This window comes from Mustela nivalis (assembly GCF_964662115.1).
Source record: "Mustela nivalis genome assembly, chromosome: 2".
Lineage (NCBI taxonomy): Eukaryota > Metazoa > Chordata > Mammalia > Carnivora > Mustelidae > Mustela > Mustela nivalis.
In genome coordinates, this window is record NC_139021.1 from 106,176,631 (window position 1) to 106,187,553 (window position 10,923).

General features: G+C 51.0%; 1 protein-coding gene and 1 long non-coding RNA gene across 2 annotated transcripts; both read left to right on the forward strand.

Annotated features, from left to right (window-relative positions):
* Window positions 1–3,860: 3,860 nt before the first annotated feature.
* LOC309858931 lies at window positions 3,861–5,528 on the forward strand. The gene is made up of 3 exons (XR_014308446.1): window positions 3,861–4,117; window positions 4,859–4,916; window positions 5,468–5,528. It is a non-coding gene; the product is annotated as an uncharacterized lncRNA (long non-coding RNA).
* Window positions 5,529–5,719: 191 nt separating this feature from the next.
* LOC309859324 (spermatogenesis-associated protein 31E1-like) lies at window positions 5,720–9,774 on the forward strand (the record flags this gene model as incomplete). Its single annotated transcript, XM_082719980.1, has 1 exon — window positions 5,720–9,774. The coding sequence occupies one exon, from the start codon at window positions 5,720–5,722 to the stop codon at window positions 9,725–9,727; it is 4,008 nt and encodes a 1,335-aa protein (XP_082576106.1). The 3' UTR covers window positions 9,728–9,774.
* Window positions 9,775–10,923: the final 1,149 nt, after the last annotated feature.

Here is a 10,923-nt window from a genome sequence, read left to right on the forward strand (position 1 = left end):
GGCAGCAATTATGTGGAGGCAAGGGGGAACCCAGCTGCTACTGGATCTAGTTTCTTGCTAAGATAGGCTACTGGCCTTTGCCAAGGCCCCAGAGTCCGAGTCAAAACTCCTTTGGCCACCCCTGCTTTTTCATCCACATACAAGTGGAAGGGCTTGGTAACATCTGGGATGACCAATGCTGGGGCACTGAGTAAGGCTGTTTGTAATTCCTGAAATGTTCCTTCGGCCTCAGCTGTCCACACTTATTATAGCGAGCCCCCCTTTTGCCAGTTTGTAGAGAGGTCAGGCAATCTCTGCTAACCACGGTATCCACAGCCTACAGTAACCCACCATCCCAAGAAACTCCCTCACTTGTCGGGACATGGTGTGGCAGGGGTATCGGGTGATCACCTGTTTCCTGGACTCAGACAGTGAACGCACACCCTCGTGGAGATCAAAGCCTAGATAAGTGGAATGGCTCTGACAGAGCTGTGCTTTCTTTGCTGACACCCGATATGCTTTTTCCTGGAGAGTCTGTAAGAGAGCTCTCGTCCCCCACAAACATGACTCATAGTCCTCAGCGGCTTCTAGCCAAGTTATCAACATACTGTAACCGAGTGACTCCCGGGTTGGAGGTTCTGTACTCACACAAATCCTAGTGTAGAGCCTTGGCAAAAATGGTGGGTGAATTCTTGAATCCTTGGGGAAGTCTTGTCAAGGTGAGCTGGCCTTGGAACCCTTCTTGTGGGTCGGACCACTCAAAAGCAAAAAGGGGCTGAGATTCCCTTGCTAAATATATCCAGAAAAATGGATCCTTGAGATCTAAGATGGTATACACAGTTCTTTCGGGGCCCAGGAGGGAGAGTAGGGTATAGGGGTTAGGCACCATCGGGTGGGTATCTACAACCCGTTAACTTCTCGCAAGTCCTAAACAGGTCGGTACTCCCCAGTCTCAGGCTTTTTGATGGGCAACAAAGGTGTGTTCCATAGAGATTTGCAAGGAAATAGAATCCCATCTCCTCTGATCCCTTCCTTTGCTCCCTGGGGCAGGGGGGACTGCCAAACGCGAACAGCCATAGCCATCGCCTTTAATTGCACCACCACTGGCTGTTGTCCCCTGGCCAAGCCAGGCGGGTTCCCTTCTGCCAAGACCTAGGGAAACTCGACCTGTAGGGTTTGGAGAAGGCTCCCCCCCCCCCTTTGTCTCCTCTGGTTTTGAGACTGGCTCATAAAGGAGGTATTCATCTACTGCTGCCATAAGCACCTGTACAGTGGGTTGTCTCAAGGTTACAGTCATGTCTCCTTCCAAGAACTGAATGCCAGCTCATAACTTGTGGAGGAGATCTCTTCCCATCAAGTTATATGGGGCATTAGGAAGGGAAAAAAATCAATGTTTAACTACTCCTGAGGCCAAATTTAAAGTCCTTTCTGTTGTTCATTTATGCCTCTCTGTGCCTTTTGCTCCTTGTACCTAGACTTCCTCTCCAGATAGTTTCCCCATAGGTTTAAGTAATGATGAAAATTGGGCTCCTGTGTCCACCAAAAAATCAATTGATTTTCCCTCCACTTCAATTTTTACCTGAGGTTTGGAGAGGGGATTCGAACCATGGCCCCTTCAGTCTCTGGTGGCGGCAAGCATTGCTGTCTTCTTTTGGGGGCACTCCTTGGCCCAATGTCCTTTTTCCTTACAGTAAGCACACTGATCTGAATCTAAGTCTTCCCGCCTGCCTTCTCTGGGCTTAGGCTTTTCCTTCCATTTACTATCCCCTACCTGTCTCCTCCCCTCCTCATGTAATGCCAAAACCTTAACCAGTTTTTTTTGTCTGCTTTTCATCCTCGTGTGCATCCCTGTTGTTAAACACCTTTTCTGCTATTCCCACTAACTCAGTCAGATTCTTCCCTTCAAATCCTTCAACTTTCTGAAGTTTCCTCCTTATATCTTGGGGCTGACTGACTGGCAAATGCAAGATTCATTGCCCTCTGATTTTCGGGTGCCCTAGGGTCAATCTGACTATACATTTTATAGGCTTCAATAAGCCTTTCTAGGAAAGCTCCTGGAGACTCATTCTTACCTTGAGCCACTGTACCAGTTTTAGATAAATTTATGGGTCTCCTTGCAGTTGCACGGAGGCCTGCCAGTAGAGCCTGGTGGTAGAAATGTAAGCTCTCCTTGCCTTCATTGGAGTTTGGATCCCAGTTGGGGGGTTCCCTCAGGCAGTAGTCCTCCATTCAGCAGGGATCGAGGTGAGGTCCCTGCCAAGTATCTCACTTTTCACCTTATGGGTTTCTCGCATGATGCGATCCCTCTCTTCTGCGTTAAAGAGAGCCATAAGGAGCTGTTGAATATCCACCCAGGTAGGTTGGTGGATAAGAAAGACAGTCTCCAAGAGACTAATTAAATCCTGAGGGAGGACATAAAAGGATTTGTGTTGGGCCTTCCAGTTATAGATGTTAGAAGAGGAGAAAGGGATATAGGTTAGGTGGGGGTGCCCTCTCCCGTATGGTAGAGCAAACTCACGGAGAGGCAGCATTGGCGCCAACAGCACTGGTGAGGTAAAGGGAGGCAGAGGGGGATAGAGGAAAGGGGAAAGATCAGGGCGGTCTCTCTGCTTGGTGGTCCCATAGGTGGACCCCAACCGCATATGAGGTGGACTGGTAAGGGCATCTCAGGACTGAGAGTCAAGTTTAGGGGACAGATGGGGACGGGGAATTCCACATCCTCCACATCCGATGGGGGTAGGACGGTCTTCTTCCCTGGTTCCCCTTTATCTGTCTGTTCTGGTTTTGGTCTTTGACCTGCCTTAGAGGGAGAGAGATGGTTTCATTAGCAGGGGAAGGTGGGACTTGAGCCATGACGGTGGCTCTTCTATCAGATATCACCAGGCCACAATGTAAGGTATTTGGTCTCGATGTAGATTGAACACCTCACTCAGGGTAGAATAGATCTGAGCCTAGGCAAACGTTCCTTCCGGCAGCCACCCTGTGGGCCACTCTAACTGGCAGAGTGTTTTTAGTGTTCCGGGGAAACCTTGTCACCTGACTGGGTGGCTTTACCTTGAAAATCCTTGAAATGTTCAAGAACAAGACCTAGGGGTTTCACAGGTCCCTTACTCTCCGCTTGTCCCATTTCTCCAAATACAACAAACAACACAACAGACAAGAAAAAAACAAGGCAAAGACAACCACAGGCCCAGCAATTCCCATCCAGAGCCCACTGATGGTGGGGACTTTCTTGGTCCCTGACAAACCAGACAATGGACAAAAAAAAAAAAAAAAAAAAAGCTAGAGTGAAGACAAAAATAATATGTTTAACTAAAACTACAATAATTAGTTAAAAGATTTATATTTTAAAAAGGTTGTGACATCAAAAACATTAAACATGTGGTTCCCCACAGTATAGAACTTCAACAGTTTACATCAATGGAAAAGTCATCCACACAGAAAGTCAATAAGAAAAACATCAGTCTTAAATGAACCATGTATACTGAGGTGAATGGATAAAGATATCACACAAATCAATACTATTCAGCCATAAAAAATAATGAAATGGTGATGGTCGTGGTAACATGGAGAACCTTGAGAATATTTTGTTAAATAAAATAAGAGAAAGACAAATACCATATAGTCTCACTTGTATGTAGAATTGGGAAAAAAAAAAAAAAGAAACAGATTCATAGATACGGAGAAGAGATTGGTGTCTGCTGAGGGGAGGGACTTGGAGGCCTGGGAGGGCGGAGGGATAGAGCCACAGGGTGGGGCTCCCTCCCCCTCCCTCAGGAGCCCTTTGTGACCAGACACTAGCTCTGTGATGTGGGCCTGGGCCTTGTATCTGCACCTCCACACCCAGGGCTCAGTTGTCTGAGGACAGCAGTGTGGTTGGATGCTAAGTCTCAGAGCTCAGTTGTCTGAGGGCAGCAGTGCGATCAGACATTAATGTCTGCTGAGGGAAGAGATGGAATATTATCTCTTCCCTCAGCAATTCTTTTTTAATGGTTGGCTGAGCTCCAGTCCCATTATCTGGGCAGTTAATGTCATCTTTGCCCTTGTTTGTGGGATAGGGCTCTTTGTATATTTAGTTTCTTATTTCCAGCCTGATCCATCCTCACCACCAGGGAAGAAATACAGGAAGAGCGGGAAGGTAAGGAACCCTCGGACCAGACCCAGCAGAGTATGATTCTATCTTCTTTTCTATTATTCCTTCCACTTTTCTGAGTCACTGGAGAGACTCCTGAAATGGGAAAGAATAGAATGGGTATTCTCAGGAGAGAGCAGACCACCATCCATCCAGGACAAGCCAGACTCAGCAGGGGTTAGAGGGACACGAGGATTTCTCCCTGAAGATCTCGGGCCAGAATCCAGGTGTGGTGAGGGGTCCAGGGCAGTGTCCCAAACACAGTGACCGGTGGCCAAGGACCAGAGGCTAAAAGCTGCCTCTGTAGCGGAGGTCAGGCCCCTGAGCACTGTGTCACCAGCCACGGTCCAAGGACAGGTATTTCAGGTGAATGTTCCCCCTTCAGGGCTGATTGAGGGCAGTACTGAGCCCAGGAGGTCCCAAGCAGCAGCTAGAGTGGGGCTCTGGCCTTGGAAAGTGGGGTCCTATGTGAAAAAGTCCAGTTGCGCCACCAGGTCTGGTATTGTGTGTGTTTCTTGAGCAGAGGAACAGTGGCAAACTTCTCACATAGGATATCCTTCTGTACATTCTTCAAAGAAGGAAAACTGGAAATATTTGTATCCATTTTGAAAAGGAAATGAGTAAAACTAAAGAAAATCACAATCCGCCCACCCCCTTAGTTAAATATAGGAAGTCACACTACTCATGAGCAGTGAGCACCTGCTGCTGGGCTGGGGGTCCCAGCCTCCCAATGTTCTCTTATCTCAGTACCAAGCAGAGCCACGGAGGAGCATCAACAGAAGCCAGAGAAGCCAGACTCTGAAAGGTGAGTGTCCACCACTCACCCCTGCGTGCCCCAGTTACACTGTGCCCCCTGCTCTGAAACCCGGCCCCACCACCTCCCAAGACACCAGGGCCTGAGCCCATCCCTCAGGAAACAGAGCCCTGGGAGGCAGGTTGGGGGCTCCTGGGAGGGAGATCACAACCCACCCAGAGGCTTCCCAGATTCTGCACCAGAACAAAGCCCTGAGGGGCTGGAAACGGGTGTCGCCCAGCAGGGGCCCCAGGGCCTAGACTAGGGGCAGGACCTCCTTCTTCTACTGTTGACAAGCTGTTCAACTCAGCTCAGATTCCTCTGTAAAGCCATGCAGTCCTTCCTCCCCCAGCAAGGTCATGAGTGAGAAAACACTTTGGAAAAGACAAAGTAATCCCCAAAATGAACCCTGTAATCACCGTGTGGGCACGTGACCTTTGACAGTGCTGTTTGGGGCTTCCAAGTCCAATCCCCAAAGGTTTCCCCTAAAGGGACATTATACCCAGTCTCCTGTAAGACACCTGGGCCCCCGCCTTCCCCTTGACCCAGTCTCCTGTTTCCAGCTTGCAGAAATTGCCTGCACGAGCTGGAAGAGTTCCGCAGTTTAGTCTCTCTTCTGCAAAGGTAATGAATCTGCCCCCCTTATCACCTGGGTGGGCCTCCCCGAGTCTGTGGTGTGACCCCCAGGGCTGCAGGGAACCGGCCTCTGGGGCTGCTTGCGGGTGCTGGGAGGAGCCATGGGACAGATTGTGACCAAAGCCCCAGGCTGAGGGACAGCAAGAGCATTGTGATGTGGGTGTGGGGCGTGGAGAGCCATGGGGTCCTCTCCCGGCCCCAGGCTGCTGCAGCGACAGCTCACACCTCTTGTCTCCCACAGCCATCTGACAAGGGTCTCTGACCAGGGGGGCTTTCACCAGTCCTTACATCAAGCAGCCCCTGGTCAGGTGTGCCAAGGGGCACCAGCTGGAGCCCATCAGCCATGCAGGGAGCCTGTGGAAGGCGCTCCTCCTGCCGTGGCCTCATCACCTGCTCGTGCTCCACTGACAGGGCCCCCTTGGCCTCTGGCCTCCACCCTGCCAGTGAGACCTCAAGAAGAGCAAACTAACTTTAAAAAAATCCTACCAGACACAGTGAGAAAGAACTTTCTTCCAAGTCATTCCAACTGGGCCTCTCTCATTCCAGCCATCTCAGGCCTTGGCCATGCCAGCTACCCCATTTTTTCCTTTTCCTGGTGGTGGGAAAGTACCAAGTCCTTGTTCTTGCCTGGCACATTACAGCACAAATGCCAGCAAGAACACGTGTCCTGCCACCCACCAGATGCCTCATTCTGGCATGGCCTTACTAACAGGCAGATAGAGACTCATAACCCTCTGTTTGTCAATCCGGATGTCCAGAAGCTCCTTGAACTACTAATCAGCAAAAGGGTAGAACTGAAGAGTTGGAAGGAGAAAGAAAAGGTTGGGTCAGTTTTCAAGCAGGGGTGCCCAGATGACCACGTGAGCTTCTGGGGGACTCTGTGGAAGCTTCTGGGTACTGAGCAGACCACCACCACCCAGCCATCTTTCTGGAACATGAAAAACAAAGCAGAGCCACTGGCCCAACCTCAGCCATTCTCATCTCCCAAGGTCTTGGAAGACCACTTGCAATGGAAACGCAGCCAGCTCTTCTGGGGTCTCCCCTCTCTGCACAGTGAGTCCCTGGTGACCACTGCCTTGTTTTCTACCCACTCTTCTCCACTACAGTCTCCCTCTGTTTTATTCAATGGGACCTCTAATTGCTTGCCAGTTCTAAACCAGGATCAAGTATCTTCACAGTTTTCCCATGCCCCACCATTGTTCCACCGTGGGATCCAAACTCAACCCTCAACACTAACCTTGCCCCAGCCCCAAGTCCCCCTTGCACCCTCTGTCCCAATAAGACCACCTTCTCTCCCATCCCAGAGGAGGACCAGTAGGGTATCTTTTGCTACATCCCAGAAAAATACACAATCCTTCACCCCAACTAAAATGCAACATCTGGAGTGGCCCTTGTTGCCAAAGCAACAAGGAAGGGGGAAGACTTTACCCACTATGGAGAAAAGATCTCCAAAATTCTTTAGCCAAGTCCCTCCCAAGCTTCTAGAGGACCACCAGGCCTCCCGGGCCCACAGATCAGGTTCTACTTATCAAGGGGACTTTGTCATCTTTAATATCCAGAAGCCACAGCTTCAGAGGAAGCTCAGCAGGGATAAACAGCAAAGCAGTTTGCCCCACAAGGTTCAGCTGTCTCTGGAACTGAGGTGGCCTCAGGATGAATCCCCAAGAATGAGTCAGGCACAGAGAGAGCAGGGGCTCTCAAGGCCCTTTGTGTTTAAAGGTAAAAGCAGCCAAGCTACATGGAGGACCAGGTCCAGATACCACAGGAAGTATAAAGCAAGATTCAAACTAGAGAAGAACTTTGGTAAGGGTCTATGGCAGTGTCTGAAGAGGACACCAACAGGTCTCTCCAGGATCTCAGCTAGATTCCCAGTGAAGGTTCTGGGAACCAACTCTGAGAAGGAGTTTGGAAGACCCTTAATAGGGGCCTTGGAGGGTGATCCAGGAAAATACTTAGCCAGGGGCCCAGACAAGAAACATATAGAAAAAACTTTAAAGGTTCATTTACACAGGAAATTAGGACAGATCAATATAGGTCTGATCCCTGTGACTGTGCGTCGATCCTGGTTTGTGGCCAGCCATGCTTTTCCCAAGTCCCAACCCCACATGGTTATCAGAAATCTAGCACCCTTAAAGGATCAGGAGCTCTGCGTAAACACCTCCCATGAGCTGTCCTTCCTTTGTCCTAACACTCAGCAGAAGCTGGAAACACACATCATAAGTTTTCGAGTGAGGCGTAAGTGGGACCTACCTCTCCAAACTGTTGAGCCCATAGATCTCAAACTACTTGAAGCTCAACATTTGCCTTTTCCCCAGTCCCCCTTTCCATGCTCAGCCACCTTTGTACCTGGGGCCCCCTCAAAAGCCAAATTTTACAAGTTCTTGGAGAAACCACCTCAGCCCCATCCAGAAGAGAAGGGTATAACTGAAAAGTCTGATCCCACTTCAGGGAGTCCCCTGCCTGTTCCCTCACCCATACGTGAGCAAATCCAGCAGGCCCTGGGAAGGACTTTACCTGGTGATGGCCATCAGTCCTCAAAGATGTCTTTATCAAGACAGGAGGGCAGTTCACCTTCTTGGGCCTCCATTCTCAGCCTCCCAAACAGAACCCTGCACAGCAAGACTGGTATGGGGGCCAAGAAAGACAACCTGGAACCAAGTCCAAGTTTAGCAATGGCCAGGAATGAGCTAAAAGAGAGTGGGGGTCAGGCCTCACCAGACATGGTAGCAACACTGAAGATGAAGCTCAGGTCCCAATCTCCAAGGTCTGAAGGGGCCACAGAGGCTATGGAGGCCAAGAAGGCCCCTGCCTGGAAAGTTGTCTTAAGACCCAGTGGGCTGGCCAACAAACCAGCCATTTATGTGGATCTGATATCAGGATATCCAGGTGCTAGGAAAAGCCCCTCACCATCTACAGTGTTGGTTGCTCAATATCCAGAGGAGGTAAGCCTTGAAACAAAGGTTAGTAAGGTTGAGCTCCAAGAGAAGATAGAGTCGGAAAACCAGCCTGAAGGCTCTACCACTAGTGAGCTTCCTCAAGATTCTCCCAGTGACCTCCTCCTTCCAGACTTTGCCACTTGTGTGCTTGTTGAAGACAGTGGCACCAATGTGCTCCCACCAGACTCTCACACTAATGCTGTCCTTGCTGCAGACAGCTTGACCACTCAAGAGTCACCCTCCTGTTCCCAAATGGAACGTGCCAGTGGAAAGACACCATCTTCCCCGGTGTCACATAACCTTAGCTCAAGTGGATCAAGCAGTGAGGGGCAGCAAGAGCCCTGTGGACCAAAGGTTGAGGAACCAAGTGACAGCCAGAGCAACAATGAGACCACTGATGAGGGAAAGGACGAGAAGAGACCCAAACCAGAAGAGAATAAAGACAGGTGTGCAGAACCATTGACAATCAGGGCTTCCCAAGCTAGCAAGATAGGCCACCCTCCCCAGGTCAGAGGATCAGGAGAGAGCCTTGGGAGCAAATACCTCCGGCTCATGCCACTGGAAAAGGGACACGTTTTTCCGGAAAGCCACTTTAGACAAAGGATGAAGAACTTTCTGCAGTGCCTTAATCCCAATAAAAAGAGCAAAGGACTGGAAGGCCCCCTTCAAAAAGGCAAGCCTGCATCGGCTTCTGCCCCGAGCTGGGTACCAGTCAGAAGCAGATCGGTTATGGACAACAGGGCTGCCGAAACTCAGACGGTAGTGACAGCCGTGAGACAAATCCTGGTGGAAAAATTGGGACTCCACCAAGGAATTCGGGCCTCAGAGATGTATCAGCACAAGGAATTGCAGGCCCCAGTACGTAGGCATTCTTGCCCTCACAGGGCTTTCGCCTTTACAGACCCGAAGAGAGTGATGGGAGGAATAGCCTCCAATCAGCAAGGTACCTCCAAGGGCCATAGCTGCCCGAGCAAGAGCCAGCTGACCAGATACAGGAATGGTGAATGGAAAAGCCTCCCCAGGAACCTGGGGCCCCCAGGCAGACCCAGCCAGCACCAGCCGATGGTGGCAGGTGTCTCAGGTCGAGTTCATCATTATCCTACATGCAGTTTTCGAAAATATGCCTCAACCTATCAGGCAGAGAACGCTTCACACATCTTTTCTGGTCAGAAAGATTTCCCTCAAGAAAAAATCGAGTATATGCAAAGAAAGTCCATTTTTTCTCATATTAGTACATCCTCTGTGTGCTAATGACTTCCCCATGCCACAATTTTGTCTCCTGAAAATATATGTTTGGTGTTTTTTCTCTCATGAGTGGTGCTGGACTTTGTGTGTGCCCTGCTTGGGTGGAGGGGATCAGAGTTTTCTCTCCCCAAAGGCCTTCTTTGGTTTCCAGAATGATGGGGCCTTGGAGGGCCAGGGACCTTGGGGTCCATCCCGTCCCCTTCCTCACACACCTTCCATTTCCACGACAAGGTGAACAAGACCCAGAGTGGGACCTTGCTCTGCCCATCCTCTCCTGCTTTCCTTCCACCTGAAATTTGTGTGGTTGTAGGGAGGGTCTGCTGAGGCATAAATCCCACTCAGGCTCCAGGAAGACAGAGTCCTAGATCAGAGTGGGGCCTGCAGTTGGGAGACACAAGGCTGGCCTTGAGGGCAGAGGTGAGAAATCCTGCCCCCATCCACATATCCTGTGGGGAGTAGAGGACGGCCATCCCAGGAGCCTTCTCACCCCCAGATAATCTCATCTTAGCTCCATGCAGCCCCTTTTACACTCGGAGCAGCAAGGGATGAGCTCTCTCCCAGCACTGAGGGTGTGTGGGATGCCACAGAGACCCCCAGGCACCAGCCTGCCCAGCCCCAGGGCACTGAAGGGGCCTTCTCACCACCACCCCCTTCCCCTTCTGGGGGATGGGTGGGGTGTGGCTGTTGGCAGGGGGACCCTGTACTTAGGGTGGGAGGCCAGGAAGGAAGCCAAGTGTCAGGGTAAGCCCATGCCTGGTGTGACGACTGAGGACCCTTTGTGTCCCACTGCCACCTACAGGCCCAGAGGGGAGAAGTTGGAGGCCCCGGGACTGTCCCCACAGGATTTCCACCCTACTCCAGCTGCCAAGTCCAGGGGTGGGGTTGTGAAGAGGGTGGGGTGGGGGTTGTACAGAAGCCACCTGAGCTCCCACATGGAAAGTCAGGTTCCCAGAGACAGCCAGGCCTTCAGGCAGAGAAGTTAAGTTCTGCACAATTTGATAAGCTTGTAGGACTGCGGGCCCCGGGAAGACTTGTGGTCTGTGACCTTTATGTACACGTGTGGCCCAAGGATGGCTCCCAGGGGACTGGTGGGGACTCGGAGGCCAAGGGACTGGCCTGGCTCCTGGTCATGGTTACCTCAGAGCCCAGAAGGGCAGGAGGACAAGATGGGGCTTGTCCCACCACCGGCTGGAAGGAGGTGT